Genomic DNA, 18444 nt, shown 5'->3' with positions numbered 1-18444 from the left:
ACCCAATTAAGTCATACATGGTTTTAAACCTCTCATATTACCTTAGAGCTATTTCAGTCATTACCTACTGCCTCAGTTAAGTCCAAACTGAACATACTGGAAAAGTTCATTAAAACATTGAGATTCAATCTCCCCCTTTTTTCTTGGTTTCTCTTTTGCTCCAGTTCTGTTGCCACCCTTTTTTACCCAGGTGCCAATGTCAGAAAGAAATTAAATTCAGAAATAAAATTTCATGTTGTAGTTTGGAATTCATTTTTTTTAAATAAGGTATTCTCATTAATTTTAATTTCAGGACACAAGTATAAACCTTCTAATCGGCAGTAAGGGAGCCACGGTAACATAGGAAACCTGACAAAAGCAGAGTTTTCGATCATGAGCTGCTCAGTGTATTCGGCACCAGACAAATCAAGCTAACTGCTGACTTAAACAAAGGGCAAGAAGATGGGCAATCCATGTCCTTCGTACACAGGAGATGACTGCAATAGGTCCTGCCTCCAGAAAAAGGCAGTAAGCCAGCCTTATAGTAGCCACAGACTCTAAGTGCATCTGCACAGCTGACTTGCTTGTGTTTCCAGAAGGGCAGAGTTTTCAGAGCTTGCTGGGCTGGTGCTGCAGAGACAAGCCATCACACCTCCTTCCTTCACAGCAGCTCAGAGTGGCACCAGCAGACCATGTAATTGCTTTCCTTACATAGCGGTATACAAAAACCAATTTCCACTCTTAACTAAAAACTACAAATCTGAGTATTTTCCTATATAAGTCTTTTGCTAGGTTTTCCAATATTGCCTGCATCAACCCTTAGGTAGATTAAGCAGTAATTTTCAGTGGAAAGGACTGAAGGGATGAAACAACCAGGGACTGACATCACCCAAACTGCCCCTGCAGTACCCTCGTCTGTTCCCCTGGCCCCCAGCTCCTCCTTAGAAGGCTGAAGGGTTTTATTTCCCTCCAGCTCAGAAATCTTTACCCCTACATGCCCATAGCTATGGAGAACTGAGCAAGCAGGTTGTGGGTAACAAAGAAAATGGAGTAGGTGAAAGGAGAAAAGGATGGAGGAAGTTTCTGTTGTACAGTAGCATGGACCTAATCTCAGGAAAATGCAGTACTTGGGGAGTTAGTCAGGTGAAAGTATTGATAGTGAACAATTCTTCTTGTCACCTGTAGGTTTGGAAGCACTTTACATGGAAAAAGGCAAAGATCACCATCACATTTAATAACTGACACAGAAGTGGAACAACTAGCTCAAGGTCACAGAGCAGTTGCAGGGCAAAACCTGGAGGCAGAAGCTCAGAGCCAAGGGTCTTCCAAAGCAGATCATGATTCCAGGAACACGGTAAAAAGAACGGCTGGTTTCTGGACAGCCCTGAGCTGCCACCTTTTGAATTTCAGTTGCATTTTAAAACCCGCTTGCTCTTGCACCTGCACTGAGGCACACACGAACAGGAGTTAACTTGTCCGTGGGCTTCCTCACTGCCTGCCCCACTGGACCACACCGCCTCACCACAGCTGGTGTAGAGCCGAGAAGTTTAAACTTATCACAGCATTTACCAATAATCAAAACTCTTAAGACTGTGTACTATCATAAATTGCATTCATTTTGATGCTCCAGCATCATATTTCTCCTGAACACACTTCCATGTGCACAGAAGTACACTGAATTAAGACTGAAAATTTAATAGACTCACAAAACTAAATCAGTATATACCTGCTTATGCTGACTACACAGGCTTCATACAGGGTACACTCTCCACCTCACAGCTGGTGCTAATGCTTCTCAGAAGAGCAAGAGAGAACGTGGTTGGTTCTCTTTTCAAAACTAAAAGAAAGGTGAATCAAAAAGCTCAAAAGCTGGTACAAACCATCAGGCGAGGAGAGCTGTGTGATGCTCACCTATCAAGAACAGCGTTGAAGGAGGTAACCTAGAAGAGCGTTGAAGGCCAGGTCATACGGGTAACACAGTACACTCGCAAAATCTCACTTCAGAGAAATACTTTGTCACTAAGGCTAACTGTAACTGCATGGAAAAATATTGAGGGTAAAACCCTAAACTCAGGCATTTGCAAAATACCCAGGGACCTTGGCAGTGTCAGAGCTTCACAGCTGGTGGGGTTTTGCCCCCATGTATTTTTAAAATACTGTTTCCTGACAGTTCAGTGGTGCCTTCTGCGGTGTCCTCAGAGGGTAGCTTTTGTTAACCTAATTTGTGTCTCAATATGCTAGACATACATTTAGCCACGCAAGTTGTTTAGTGTGTCACCTGGTGCTTTGGATTACATTTCTGTGGACATTTACTAGGGAACTGCCTCAGTGTCATTGTTTAAACTTACCTGTCAATTAAGTACCACACAGTTGCTCGCTCACCTCCCCTCACGTGCAGGAAAGGATGAGGGAAGCTCGTAAAGATGACATAAGAACTATTTAATAATATAAATTAAAATTATAGTGATACAAATACTAACAATATTACTACTACTAAATAATTAAAAGAATAGAAAATAGAACATATGATACAACTGCTCACCACCCGCTGACTGACACACAGTCAGGTCCCAGAGTCTGAGTCCACGGAGTCAGAGCCCCAGGGTGACAACAAACACTGGGACAAAAGCCAGCCAATCCCCCCAACCCACTAACAAACGAACCTGCCCCACTGCTAACAACCCTGCCAAGAGCTAACAAAGGAGCCATCAAGCTAACCCAAGTCTTAATGACCCCCTCCAGGCCACTTCCTGCCTCCGAACTGCGCATGTGCCCTGAGCCTGACATACCATGGAATGAAACATTCCCTTGGCCGCCCTGGGCCAGCTGACAACACTCTGTAGTAAAGAAGCTCGTTCTTGCCTGAAACCAGCACATTCAGGGAAACAACAAGGTAGAAAATACGTTCAGAAGCTACTGAGCTATGCTACACTTTTAAGGTCTTTTTTAGGCTATTTTTCACTCATTCATCAGCAAAAGCCATTTTAGTAAAATAAACTGTTTACATAAAACTTATCCTTTAATCTAAACTGCAAGTTTAGATTGGGAAAATTTCAAATGGAGTTATTAAACCTTGAAATTACATGGCAACATACCAGCTAAATCCCTCAGTGATATCGCTGGGTGAAACCTGCGATTAGATCATGGTCACAGAAGAAAACAGGCATGGGAACTAATCACAGATTTAACCTTCTTTTTTGCTAGTATTTTAACTTCATCACTTGCACGCACAATTCTAGATACTTTGTTTCAAAGACTTAATGGCTGCATTTCCTTCCACTTTTTCCACAATCGCATTTTGGTTTACGCATTCCCTGAATCATTTGTAAGAACAAATCCCATTGCTGTGACTGTGCCGGGGGTGGGGTGTTGTATGGGATCCCAGGCCCTAAACCCAGTCAGCTCCAGGACGTGTATCCTGTGTTCAGCTGCCTCTTAGACATCAATGGTTGCACCAGAAATGTGTTTGGACAGTAATGCAAATTGAAGTGAAATAAATTTACTTGGTGTGCCTACTCAGGACTGAAGGCAACTACGGCTTATACAGTGCAACAGCTCTCTGCAGCGAAGAAGTAGAGACCCTCATTCTGCCTAGAAACCCACCTGCATCTGCCGAGCTGATCGCACTCCGGATTTGTGCGAGCAGAGTTTAAAAAAAGTTGACTTCAGCTTTCAAACCCAACCAAAACTGAACTTGTACCTTGCTTGCCACCTGAAACTCCTCTGGTAGTCTCTGTTCAATCTGCTGGACCAAACACTCAGCAGATTCCCAGACACCAGGCTGTTCATGTGGAACATTCTGTGATTTTCTCGCTGGTGCTGAGTACCCTCAGCCCTCACTCAAGTAAATGGGAGTGGAGATGCACGGTTCTCTGACCTCCGCTGGCACATTCAGCACCTTCCAGCAGCAACAGATGCTGCCAATCACTAATACTGCAATGGACAGTCACTCTAGAGTATTTGAGGTTTATCTAGCACGTGATTTTTGAACTTACACCTTTTTTGAACAACGATTATTTGTTAAGAAACAGCAATGACTTGCTCAGTACAGCATAAAATTAAAAAACCTCCCTGTATAAGGGGAACATCTGCAGTAACTTCATGACAAATACAATCCTGATATTAAAAAAACCCTTAAATCTCAACAACTTAAAGGCATGAAAGTTAAAAGATGTTCCCACAGTAAGCATTAAGGTGTGCTGCAGCAACCTGTGTAGTGCATTAAAATACACAGGACTCAATTAAACAGCTTGTTATTCAAGGCAGGAGAGCATTTGTTTCTTATTCGCCGTCGCACACTTTAGAAGGAGAACCATGCCCAATACACTTGCCTATGGGAATTCAGTGTCACACTGAAGTATGTACATTTCAAAAGTAATTAACTTCCCCCACCCCCACCCCCCGCCCAGGGTTTCACAAAAGCAGGCACTGGGTACAGAAACTGATGCCCTGTATGCCTCAGCTATGGGAAAAACTGCAGCAAGAGCTGCATTGGAGAATTCCTGCCGGACAGACACCACCGCCGGACTGTGGCCTGCTCCTGGCAGACAGCCTTGGCACATGCATTATGGCGAGTCCCAGGAAACTCGAGTTCTGCCTGCCAGCCTGGTCAGCCGTTTGCACCACTCTCCAGCCCGCTGCTCTCAGCTGCTAAGCACGCCGCTTGGCTCACGTGTGCTCCCGACACATCTGGAGCCCCTGTCACCAGCCCCTGTCTTCTGGTTCTTGCTGCTGGCCAGCCCGTTGAGTTTGCCCCAGCATTCCCTGCTCCTTCTCTTAGTCCCTACCTGTGATGCCAACCTGCTGGTGGTCTGATCTTCGCCCCATTCCTGACCAGCCTCTCCTCTTCCTCAAATCTGGTACTTCTGCCTCACCGATTTGTTGGCCTTTGTGTAGATCCTAGCCACAGCTTTTCCGTTGCCTGCTCTTACACTCCTCTGACTCCTGGGGATGACCCACTTTGATCACAAAACTGATTCTGACTCCACTGATTTCACCTGGCATCAACTCCAGACCTGGCAAATCCATGCCCATGTCCCATGTTTTGTCTCCCAAGCACCCAGCTGCCCAGTCACTCACACATCGTGCTGGACTAACTGCGTTAAGGTTGGTCTCAAAACTCATTCTGAGAGCAGGGATGGTCTAAGCCAGTGGTTTCAAATGCTTCTGCAGGATGTTAATGTCGGTGCAGTTCAGCTACAAATCACAGATCCACAAACCACAAATTTGCCTGAAAAAAAGACTTCTGCAGATTCAGCCTCTGTGAATCTACTGCTGCTTTGTCCCTACTGTGATTAACTTATCACTAATGATGGTGGGGTTGAACTGATAAAGGAAAATAAACACAGTAGGAGTAACTTGAATTACATGATCGAAGTCCCTCAGGTTTCTGATTAATTGGCTCTGGCATCTAAGTAAACTACAGATGATACATAAATTATTAAAGTATTATGCAGTCACTTCAATAAATTAGTCCATGAGCAACATAAAATACTCCTCAGGAAAAACATTTTCACTAGCCAGCTACATTGCTGAGTAAGCAGGACCATTTCTGCAGTACATTCCAGACCACCAGTGGTGTTGGGGAAATAAAATCAATTCTCATGCTGGGATTGTGCTGGATCTGTAATCATTTTCATGCCAGCAAATGAAAAGCTCTTCCTTAATGAAAACACTTATTTCATCATCGCAGAAATCTAACAACTTCTCTATCTCCCTTAGCTCATCGTTAATGTATAAGACCAGCACTCACAATTTGCCGGAATTTATTTTGATGTGTTTTTAAAGGAAAGTAAGCTCAACACTGAAATTCATTGTGTAGCTAAATTCAAAATTTTAGGATTTTCTATTCCATCAGAAAGACAGAGCTGACAGGACAGACCAGTTCTAAACTTAAATTTAAGACCCTCTACCTTGCTTACATCAGAAAGATGTCAGTTTTCAGAGAACAACGTGAAGAGAAATCCCAAAGCTCAACTCAAAATATTCTGTGGCTTCCCCCTCTATTGTACGTACCTTCATTTTCAGTATTGGCTGGAACAGAATCAACACCAAAGGGATGCCATGGCTGAAGGTCATCTAGGCTGAATTCTCCGTCCACTGGAAGAAGTTCAACTGTGGTCTTAGTTTCCGTCAATGAAGGCATGAGAGCATCATTTCCATAGCTGATTCTGGGTTCGCTGATCATATTGGCCAAAACATCATCAGAATAGTTTTGCTCTTTCTGAAGTAATTCATCTGCAAGGAAATTTCAACACAGAAATTATCTGAAAGAGCTGGTATTTCTGAGGACATATTTCCAATGTTATTTAAGCAATAATTTACTGTTATGTGATTCTGTTTTGTTATGGTAAAGAAAAACAGAGGCTTGGGCTAGTCAAAACTCTGCAATGAGCGCTACTGATAAGTAAGGCATTTTTCGGGAATATCAACCAGAACTGTTCAATACCACTTCCTACCCACATTTCCACCATGTAACAGATCACAGGTCCCTCGACTCTTCCCCATCACCTTTAAAAGCAGCACGAAGCAATTCCCTTCAACTCAACACGCTGCCGTAAAGTCAACACGTGAGGCCTACCGGAAAGAATGTCTTCGTTATTTTCTCCTCCTCCTAAATGCTCACTATCAAAGCTCATCACAGCTCTTAAATCCTAAATCCTCACAAGAGTTACTACATTAAATTGTGCTTACTGTAACACACTGAATCTGATGAAAGATTTGCTCTTTTAATGTAACTTCACCAAAATACTGAAGCAGTTCTTTGCCAAAAATCTTTAGTAATAGACATCTGTAGGCAAATTATTTTACAAGCAAGCAGGACCTAAAGCTGTGCAGTACTACCTAGGTTGGGTTTTGGTTTTTTTACTTGAAGCAAGGTGAGAACACTCAAAGCATTTTTCAGTTCCATCAGCTGTACAGGGCAGACTGCCCACCTCGGTGTTAAAAATAAGCTTGCAGCTTGTGCGTGCCTCATTATTCCAACTCCCGCCTCACAACAAAGTTCATCTACTCTTGATCTCCCCCTTCACAGCCATTTTTTTTTTGTAGGAGCAACACACCATTTGCAAATACTTTGAGGGAACTTGGCACACAAAAGCACATTCAAGTAAGCAAGTGATCACAATGAAAAAGATAACTGCTAATAATGCACCAATGTAATTAGTAAACGGGCATTACAGAGCTAAATAGTTCAGAATTGAATGCTGTAAGGGTGACATTGCTGGAGTGCAAGTGCTTGCACAGGTGAGCACACAGCTGATAGCAGAAAAGCTTTTAAGACTGGTTTCTCTCCACTTTGTTAAGGAGCACCTCTGACTGTCACTGCTTCACTCTCACATCTGAACCCTGTAGCAATTCAGGGGCAGGAATCACCACCCTATTCTCAGACCCTTTATGTCACTCCATAGGGACTCACTGATTTCCCAGCATCACCAGTGAGAAAGGGCATCTAAATTTCTGTATGCACCAGAGCTTCAGACCCCTCAGTAACATCTTTTGGATGATATTTCCCTCCCAACATCACACCGTGCCGTACCACCAGAGAAGTATATGCAGCAGCCCTCAGTAAGGATCCTCACCAAGTCACGAGCATTAGAGCTGGCACTGCTTCAGTGCCTTTATCGATGATGACGCAGCAGGGCTCTGCAATACGTCTCTTCACGACCACCTTGAGTTAGATGATGCAACTCTCTGCCACCCTGTTACCAACCAAATTCAGAATATCAAAAGTAAACAAAAAGTTGTAAACTCAGCCCTGGGGCAACCATGGGTTCTGAATCTTACACAATGAGGTTTTAAAACAAATTTTCCTGTTTAAACAGCAATTGCTTTAGTAGACAGTAAGCCTAATGTGTATACAAAATTTAATTCTGGGATTTCATTTGTTTATTAGAATGACTTACAAGGACAGTACAGAAAGCCTATTTAACGCTGAATTGTTTTGTCTTTCATGTTCATTTCACTGAAAATAATAATACACCTAATAAATCTTCAGCATAGAAGGTGAGGCAGACTTGTCTCCCCACTACAATAACACTATTCCTTTATCAAATTAAAGCATCTCCTTGTATCAGAAGAGAGACAAGTAAAGCACCTTGATATCCTGAGCAGACATTGTACCACATGACAGATGTTAGTTTTCATTAGCTAGGAATGAAGAGACTTTACCATCCTAGTGCCTGCAAGCCTTTCAGACCCAGGAAGTGGAGGGGTTTTGGGGTGCAGCTCCCCTTGGTCCCACTGTCCTCCCCATCCCAGCTGCAGAGAGCAGCAGCCCATGCAGTGGCTGCAGGGCATGGTGCTGTTCCCCAACTGCCCCTTTTCTCTGGATGCTGCCAATCCCCCACAACTCCCACCTGTTCCCTGCCACTGCTGTATTCTGTTTTACCTGCAGACAGCTCCTGCCCCTAGGAAGGGACAAATGGTGCACAGAGGAGAAGGAGTAGATGGAGAAGGACCTGAGCTCTGGCATTGGAGGAGTGACACCGAGGGCTGCCACAGCACAGGCACAGCTGGTCCTGCCAGGCTGACAGAGAGGGGCACCCAACTCCCATCATGATGGTGTGATTACATCCAAATCCCTAGAGGCCGTGAAGGATGTGTACACAAAGTCTCCCTCTCAACGCTATCCAACTGAGAGCACGTCGTCGCCGGCACTTGCAGGCTCCTTTGTTTCCCGTTCAGCTGCGGTGCACAGCACAGACGTTAACTGACCCGCACAATAGCTCAAGTGAGGCAGACAGATCTCGCAACCAGCAGATTGTGATCACATCCATTTTACAAGCGGGGAAACAATGGCCAAAATGAATCAAGTCCTTCTGACATGATGAATGAGACACTGAACAACAGTGAGAAATTGGAAGTGCCCAACTTAGAAACTGTGCTGGAGTCCATCAGACCGAGGCAGCTGTGTCTGCACTGACTGAACGATTTGCAAACAATTGTTTCAATCTCTGAACTGCTAAAAAAGTTTGCCCCAGGTTTTCCCAGTTATCAACACCAGCTGGCAAAGTCCAAGACCAATGCTTCACTGTTGATTTTGATCTGAGTATTGATGACTACTGGAATCATCACGCTAATGGAAAGCCACACAGCCTCACTGTTACCCATCCATACAGTATTCCCTCCCTTTTTCACAGCTGCCAACTCAATTCCCCCACCCCACAAAAGACAATTCCCTAAATAAGCAGGGAGTACAGACACAGCTGGAGGCCGGTTCAAGGCTGTTTCAGAGGTTTTCTTTGTGCAGTGAATATCTTCATTATAAGGTGCTGAAAATAAGAGATTCTAGGCTGCTCTTCAAAATTGCATCTCTCGTCAAGCCAACAGGACAAAAACTCCATGACAATCTTCCTGTAATAAACTTTTTGTTGCTTGGCTCATGATCTCCTTATAGCATTCTGCTAAGTCCTGCCATCAAGAAGAATAAGGAGGATGTCGAAACTTTCTGTCCCTGAGAGCATGTGCTCAAATGCAACCATGACCTTGGGAAAAACCCATGCTCAGCTGGGACATCAAACTTCCCAGCAGCTCTGGGTTTGGTCTGAGTGTGCACAGTTGCTGCTTCTCCTTCAGGCACCCAAACCCTTTCTTTCTCAGTATGAGAGGCAGGCTCATTTCTGGTACCTCAGTAAAACACTGCCCAGACATACCATCTCCTCTAGGGAAGTTTCAATCATTCTTGGGCTCACTGTGGGCATTTCCCTATGGGTCATTACTGCTTAACAGCTGCATCGAGAAAAATGGAAGTGAAATATGTTTGGGGAACTAGACAGAAGGGTAGTACCACTACAGCTTCCTTTCAAGACTACTCTCTTAACCCAGAGAGACACACACAGAGCCAAAAGCAAAGAAGCAGCAGAGGAAGAAGAAATAAAATTCATTGCAGAATTTTCTGGTGGACACTGGATTGTGAGACCCCATTCGTCCATAATGGCCCTAGAGCACATTTCTACTTGCAAAGCCTTGCAAGAAGAACTGTACTAGCAAAGATGCCATGACAAAAGCCAACAGAGGTGATGGAGTGACAAAAGTCATGCTATTTTGTAACTTTTATCTACTCTATACTGGCATACAAAATTGTTTCCAGTGTTGGACTCTGAGGCATACTGACATGCACCCCTCCCCCTGCCCCTTCACTGGCATAGATATAATGACAGAAATCTCATGTGGAAGAGCTCCACTTGCTACCATGGAACGCCAGCAATCCATTAGTGATCTTTCAAACCATCATTTTTATTTATGTCAAAGTACATTATTTAAAATTTCAAAGAGTAATTATGGTATTTGTTTGTTGTGTTATTTTTTCAAGGAGCCTAGCTACTAGATGAAAAGCTCTGCAATCACTATTATGTGCAAGACTATTGAATTTGCTTGAAAAGCAGCTTTAAAATTATCAATTGTAATCTTGGAAGTTCTGTAAATCAATTTAAGATCTTAAACCAGATTAGAAACAAAGTGCACCCAAAACACCTCTTCTAAATACTAATTAAAACACCATCAAATTGCAAGACATAGTTTTGACCCAACACCAAACTTCCTGTGCAAAACAACATCTACATGATAGACTATATAACAGGTTTGGGAACCAGCTCAAATCCACTGCTACAAATGCAGAGTTTCACTGCCTCATGGAATCATCATAGAATGGTTTGGGTTGGAAGGGACCTTAAAGACCATCTCGTTCCAACTCCCCTGCCATGGGCAGGGACACCTTCCACTAGACCAGGTTGCTCAAAGCCTCATCCGGCCTGGCCTTGAACACTTCCAGGGATGGGGCATCCATAGCTTCTCTGGGCAACCTGTTCCAGTGCCTCACCACCCTCTCCGGGAAGAACTTCTTCCTGACATCTAACCTAAACCTCCCCGCTTTCACTTTAAACCCGTTACCCCTTGTCCTGTTGCTACAGGCCCTTGTAAAAAGTCTCACAGTCATCATCTTATCAGTGACCATTCAGTCTGAACTGAAAACGTGTTTTTCCCAAAGTTACATTTGCTTGTGAGCATGTGCTTTCAAAATGGTAAATTTAAAGCCTGTCAGCAACCTCCCTATTCTTCTCAAGGGCAGAGATCACAGAGTGCTTGAGTCATAGCAATGGCTTCATTGGCATGTGTACACATATGATCATGTATCAGCGTGAAGACAGTTTACATCATGCAAATGCTGAGTATCACAATTAGGATTCACTAAGAACATTTGCACAATCATTTATTACAGTGCATGCGATGAGAGGCAACATGTTCAGAAGCAGCTTTCAGTTGTGCGCCTACCTTATGGGCTAATTCAGCACGTCGTAGTTCATAACCTTCAACATAAGCGTGTGCCCAAAGGAGTTGTGCTGATGCAATGCAGTCAGGTCTTAACTAAATTTGAATGTCTGCATCTTGACAGCTGTATGAATCAAAACTCCCCCAAACTGGTAAATATGAAAACAAGGCCTCCTTAAAGGCTCTGCCTTGATGAATACTTTAAATCAAAACAAACCTAAACATCATGTTCCTGTACATCTGCATTTATATTAGAGATGTCACATCAAGTGACAGCAGACTTGTAACCCAGAGTTATGCTTAGTAGCACCTTCAGAAACTTGATGCAAATGAACAGATGTATTTCACATTCAGAAAGCACTCATATTTCCCCAAAAGTCATTTATACTGAGACGTGTTGCAAATAAGGGTTTACGTAGGGAACTCCAAAACACGAAGTGATAGTAGTACAAGTAAGGGTTTTACAGAGGTAACACGTATGGCTCAAAAGGCTTTCTGTACCTCTGATGAACGTAAATTCTACAGTCAGAAAGGCAGTTAAATCACTGGTATATCCTTCAGGTTTCAGGCAAGTAACTTAATATCAAGAAGGAGTTCCTCCTCTGAGGTGAAAAGACAGACTATACCAGAAAATTCTGTGGCTATTTCCTCCAGCCTCTGCCCAAGTCAGAGGAAATTTCAAACAGGCTAAAATTTAACCACATGAAGCCTGTGCCTTACCACAAAGACTTAAGCTCCATTGAATTTCCAGCATATTCTGAATCAAGCATTATAAGATTATAATGTTACATACTACTAGGTGTCATAATTATAACATTATCAAGCTGCAAAACACAATTATGTGGTATTCCGTGTCGAACTAATTCATTTGTATAGTGCAAGTCAAATATAATTTAGAGAGCAACTCTGATGAGAACTTTATTGAAAGTGACCTGCCTACTGGAAAGTGTGAGAGTGGCTTTGTTGCCTGCTTGCTTTGAACATGATGATAAAGAGCAATATGCTAGATCATTACTGTGAAACACTGGAAATGAGCGCAACCTGCAGTGCTCAGATCCATACTGACGGAGAAACATGAGCACCCCGTCAAATTTAAGCTTTCTTCTCTTCTCCTGGTGAGCTTGTGAAATTATGCCACAGGTCATCTTATCTGGAAACTTTTACAGTGCCTACAGAGCATCTCTCTTTCAGGGTTAAACTGAGATGGAAAGAGCAACAACCATGGAAAACAGTATTTCATAGTTCTTATTTTCTGCCCTTCAGAAACATCACCACTAGGGAAAAATGTAAGTAGCAGCAGTATTTCAGATTTCAGCCATTTCTTATGTGTACGAAAATCTTGTTCAAGGTGAAGACTTTTCCTTTTTCAGGCTCTCAGAAAATGAACATTTAAGACAGTATGAAACAGCTGACCCAAGAATTTTTTTCCTAGATGTAAGAGAATAACCATCCTATAGCCTTAGACAATACCCTGTTGCCTAAGAACCAAGCTTCAGAAGAAATACAACTCCGAACTTAATAGTTGCAGTATTTAGAACCTGAGTAAAAAGCACGCTGCTTCTTCTTCAAAAAAAAAAAATCACAGTTATCACTTTCATTTCTTTTCCGTTTCTTGCTGCTTCTGCTTTTTCAGCATATGTGGATTTGAATGTTTCCCAAATCACATCATAAAACCAACCCAAGTGAGTCTCCTCCTGTAAGCAGGTACATGTAATAGTGTTTCAGTTACATTTGCTTCGCAGAATATCTGTTTTAAATTATCAAAAAACCCTCAAAGATGTTTAACTTCTATATTGAGCAACTGTCTTTTTGCAGGGAGATCATGTTATAACTTTCTGGCATCGCCTTCTGGTAGTGAACAGTGCTCAAAGCATGAGAAAGCTTGGGAGATCTGACTCAGGAAAACATTTATTACCATGTAATGATTAATTTCAATATGACCGAGGTGTGTTTTTCAATAGAGATGGCCTGCAAATGAAAATTTAGTTTTGTACATGGCCATGCAATTGCAGAGAGCTTTGAGAAAAAGTCCATGAGTATTTCCACACCAGTTCATCAAGGAAGAACCAGAATCCTCCCCTCCCATTTTTACAGCCTGCGATGAAACTTGAGGGCTTGAAATTTTGTCTATTTTTGTAAGAAGGCTGCTATGACACGCTTTGCCTTCCCTGAAAGAGTAAGTACTACAGACCCTTAGCTACCTGCCAGCTACATAAATTAGTTATTAACTAAAATTAAACACCAATATATGGCTACAGATGTGTGCACATTTATAACTTTTTAAATATTTAAGAGCCAGTCATCTGATTAATGACTGCATTTCCCATTCAGTTCGAAGTAGTGAGTATTAAATGAAGTTTGTGGGACAAAGTCCAGAAGCTTGTGTTACCTCTGAAAAAGAGTTATTAAATAGAAATTAAAGACCCTGCTCTTCTCTTTTACAACTTCAGGACTTTTTGCCTACTTCCATGGTCTCCTTGCCTTCTTCTGACCCTCTCCTCATTCAATTTGGTTAAACTAATATTGTCTCAAAAAAATAATTCACCATTCACAGCCTCAAAAGCTCTGGATTAAAATGCTGAAAAATCCCATTTCCATGTTACAGCACTCTTTTGGGTAAACATTTTGAATGAAACGTAGTTTTTTGTACACTGAGCCCCTCTCAGTTCTAGCATGTGGAAAGTTTCTCTCCAAGGAAGATGGTGGCAACCTAACATCAAGGTAGACAAGAAAATGCTAAAAAAAAAAAAAAATTAAAAAAAAAAATCGAACTGAAACTCTGTACCGTAAGCAAGAACATACATTGTATGTCATCATCCTGATCCACATAAGGCACTGTGACAAATTCCTCAGGTTTAAATTTAACTCCACATCTAATTCCAAATTAACATATCATTAAGTGCTTCAAAATAGGCTGAAGAGTCTAAATTAAAACAAATAAATGCCTCCCCCCCCAGTTGTCACTGACATTTCTGCCAGATGAATCAGCATTCATTACTCCCCCTCAGCCTTGTGAGAAGTACAAAAAGCCAAGTACATTTCTATCCTAAATAAGTAGGTTAAGGCCTGTAAGTGAAACTGCCCTGCAAAAAAGCACTTCTAAGAAAAACTGCTACAGAACTTTATTGCCTTACTTTCTGAAAATAATTACTTTATTTATAGATTTATCACTTTTATTTACTGATACAAATGCCGATATTTGTCAATCTTATTATAATAAAACTCAAAACTGCAGTAGAACCTAAAGCTCTACCACTTTCTAAGTCCAGAACTGTCAGTTACTCGTTTTTTTCTATAAGCACTTCTAAAGGTCAGAGTATAAATCTCACAATTTTTGATGTGTACTGAACTTCGAGGTACCTTAGGAATCATTAAATAATCCATAAAAATATGTAAATCTGAACACTAATTTCTTGCCCAATTCCCTTTGTCAAAAGGGAGAATTTTTGATTTGATTCATTACAATAGTTTAAATCTGAATTTACCAAAACTGAATTGTGCAGTATCTGCCTCAGATAAAAGATATTTTGCCTATTTATTAACTGCAGTTTTAGCATTTGATAAGCCAAATGTATCCTGGGTTGCCTGAATATTCTAGAGAGATGCATTTATTAAATTTAACAAATATATACATTAAGTGGGATATGACCTATTCTGAAGGCTTTTACACCATTTTCATATACATGATCTAATAGAAGAAAGCAGAACAGTGAAAGGACTGGAACCCTGCCTAGATAGCACTATTCAGAAAAATGCATTTTTCAATTAAATTGGGCATATGAGAATCACACAGCAGGAGAAAGCTGCGGTGATGAAAGATTGCTTCATTTGTAATCCCACGTGCATGGGAACTGACTGTTAGGAGATTACAGGAACATTTCCATCAATCTAGATGTTCTGTAAAATCACATAACCTCAGTAATTCTTTTCCCTTTTTATCCCAATAGTAAGATCTTACCTGGCAAGAATACGTCAAACACTCTTGGCCACAGGTAAGTGCCTGTGAATTTTCACATCTGCAGAGAAAGCTATGCTTGAGCAATAGAACTGCACCGCTACAGGCTGGGGGTTGGCCTGCTGGAAAGCAGCTCTGCAGAGAGGGATCTGGGAGCGCTGGGGGATAGTCAGCTGCCCATGAGCCAGCCATGCGCCCTTGTGGCTAAGGTGGTCAATGGCATCCTGGGATGCATTAAGGAGAGCATGGCCAGCAGGTCAACGGAGGTTATCCTACCTCTCTACTGTGCCCTGGTGAGGCCACATCTGGAGTACTGTGTCCAGTTCTGGGCTCCCTAGTTCAAGAAAGAGAGGGAAGTACTGGAGAGATTCCAGTGGAGAGCTACGAAGATGACTAAGAGAATGGTGCACCTATCTTATGAGGAAAGGCTGAGAGAGCTGGGTCTGTTCAGCTTGGAGAAAAGAAGACTGAGAGGGGATCTCATCAGTGCTTATCGATATCTAAAGGGTGGGTGTCAAGAGGATGGGGCCAGGCTCTTCTCAGTGGTGCCCAGAGACAGGACGAGGGGCAACTGGCACACACTGTAACGCAGGAAATTCCATCTCAACATGAGGAAAAACTTCTTCACTCTGAGGGTGCCAGAGCACTGGAACAGGCTGCTCAGAGAGGTGGTGGAGTCTCCTTCCCTGGAGATATTCAAAACCTGCCTGGAAGCTTCTGTCCAACCTGCTCTAGGTGAACCTGCTTTGGCAGTGGCGTTGGGACTAGATGATCTCTGGAGATCCCTTCCAACTCTGACCATTCTGTAAAGCAAAACTTAGTACATCGTTGGCATCAGAGGCACATTTAGTGCCCACCCCCCCACCCGATACTTGCCCATAGCAATGCATTTCAGAGTTCAGTGTTTGAATTCCCCTGGATAACAATTCTAGACACTGTTCTGGAAACAACAACTGACATGCCAGCTCTGTAATATATAAAGCTATAACATATAGCTTGTGCAGACAGTCTGTAACTGGTTCTCACTGGACACTTCCAATTTGCTGGAACACAAGAATTAAAATGATTAATTTGCTTATTTCACAACCTAACACTCCCTATTAGGGCTCTGATCTTAGAGTGAATTACACAGAATGACACAACTGTGTTTCCAAACCAAGTAATTGGGAAAAGTAAATCCATTATTCAACAGCAAGTATGAAGCAGAAGCTGTTGTTGGAGTGTTCAGTGCTCCCACGATTTTGGGTTGTTTCAGTACTTGAGGGCACCAACAATGTTAACTTGATGTAAGATGACAGGAAGATAACATAGTTATGAATTAAATTACACATCTATTTGGTGCATCAAGAAAATTTTCGATAACTAAGCATAATGACATTTATTCATATTGCATAAGTGGGCAATGTTTCACTGAGCCAGTGCTTCCCCATCGGAATGGAAGCTATGCATTCAGAAAGTCAGGCTCTTCTGAGCTAACCTGCTCTCAGATCATATCTGTAAGCTGGACACATGCAAGATTTTTTCAGGCTTTTGTTATCCATCCAATAAAAGAATGACATCTTAAATTTGGCACATGATGAGCTAACCTATTAATTCCTTACAGGGCAGCAGCAAAAGCAATTATCAAGAAATACAGAAGAAAAGGTGCAAGAGAAGCCATCTAGCTTCACAAAACAGATAAATCAGATTTCAAAAAATTTTAGCACCACCACACGCTTTATCTGTATTGTTTCAAGAACAAGTGCCCCTGCTTTTCTTTTCACTCATACCAAAGACACAATAGAGCAAGAAATCAACTCAAATAGATGTATTTATGACAAAATCTTAACTAGGAGGTAATCCTTATCTACAATGCTTTTTAAAAATCAAACATATTCAGTACACCAATATAAAATAATCCACATACTCCTATATAGTCAACATTTTTATCCAATTGTAGCCCCTCTATCAGCAGAATCAATGGTCTCCATGACAGAATTTCTCAGCCTGTTGTCTCCACAACACCAGAAAGTGGCATGTAAAATGAACAGTTAGAAGGAAATCTTTGTCAAATCCATACATTTACACGCATCCAATCAAACAAGAAAAAATAGGACAGAATACAACCGGCCATAGGACAACTATTCAAACTTTAGAGCATTTTTTTCTTAATTCTATAATGAAAATCCACTGTGCGCAAGGTCACCTGTAGACTCCTCCAGAGGAGTATTTAAACAGCTCTGGAATGGACATGGTACCAGTCTCAGCCTGCTGCCACTGTGAGCCCAGGGTGGTCTCTTGGTCATAAACTTCCTGCAGTGGGGATGATAACTTGCTATTTAAAGAGAAGTGTTTATGAAAAAATACTTCGGGCCACAGTAGTGGAAGGGATCCAGAACAGAGACTTCAAGAATGCAGGACAGAGAGCTCTATCCATCAGCTCCCGAATAAAATCAAGGCAACACCTTTAAACCTCCCCTGCTAAATGATGAATTACTTAGAATGAAAGAGTTAAATACCCACTGAAATAGCAGATGCCCAGAAAATTTAAAAATTACTATGCTTATACTCTGAGTCCATAAGAACCATAGAAGTCCCTGGTTTTCAATTCTAACACTTGGATTATGTGACCAGATTTCCTTAAAAGTGCAAGTGAAACAGCACAGTGTTTTTCAAACCAAAGGAAAAAGAGCCTCTTAATAAACATCGTAAAACCTTTTTATTATGATGAAATATCTGAAAAGCAGATGGAAAACAAGATGTCCCCTATCTTTCCCTGATGAAAAAGCCACCCCAATCCAAAGTCATGCAAAGCCATTTATCCTTTTCACAACATCTGTAAAATCAGGAGGAAGCTGGCTCTTTTACTGACTCAAGTCATGTTCACAATATTTATGAGATTAAAAGAGGGCTTCTGCACACAAAAATCAGGATTCATCTATTTTCTGAAGAACATTAGTGCCCATGACAAGACACAATAGACCATTTAGCTACAAAAGATGGGGAGGATATAGTATGAAAGCGTTTGAGAACATCAGTGTCAGTGAAGTGCATTTATATCTATTTTAATCATCTACTATTCTCTGCCCAATTTTCTATGACAGTTAAATAATCTGGACAGAAAATAAGAGATGCTTAGAAGAGGAAAATGTTAGCTCTATTTCCAGGTTTTTCTTCCCTTCTCTCCTAAGCTGCAGCCAAAGACCTATTTTACCAGCAGACAGAGCTGAGTCTCCAACCTGGAGAAGTAACTTCAGCTCTTC

General features: G+C 41.8%; 1 protein-coding gene across 1 annotated transcript in view; it reads right to left on the bottom strand.

Annotated features, from left to right (window-relative positions):
• Window positions 1–18444, bottom strand: part of APP (amyloid beta (A4) precursor protein) — a gene marked incomplete at its 5' end in the record, with an annotated part of 149423 nt that overhangs the window by 21218 nt on the left and 109761 nt on the right. The window contains one exon of the mRNA XM_010148064.1: window positions 5995–6216. Within this exon, the coding sequence (XP_010146366.1) occupies window positions 5995–6216 (222 nt within the window). The remainder of the gene's footprint in view (window positions 1–5994; window positions 6217–18444) is intronic.

The sequence above is a fragment of the Eurypyga helias genome, unplaced genomic scaffold (assembly GCF_000690775.1).
Source record: "Eurypyga helias isolate BGI_N326 unplaced genomic scaffold, ASM69077v1 scaffold8263, whole genome shotgun sequence".
Classification (NCBI taxonomy): domain Eukaryota; kingdom Metazoa; phylum Chordata; class Aves; order Eurypygiformes; family Eurypygidae; genus Eurypyga; species Eurypyga helias.
This window is presented reverse-complemented; position numbering and strand designations above follow the sequence as displayed.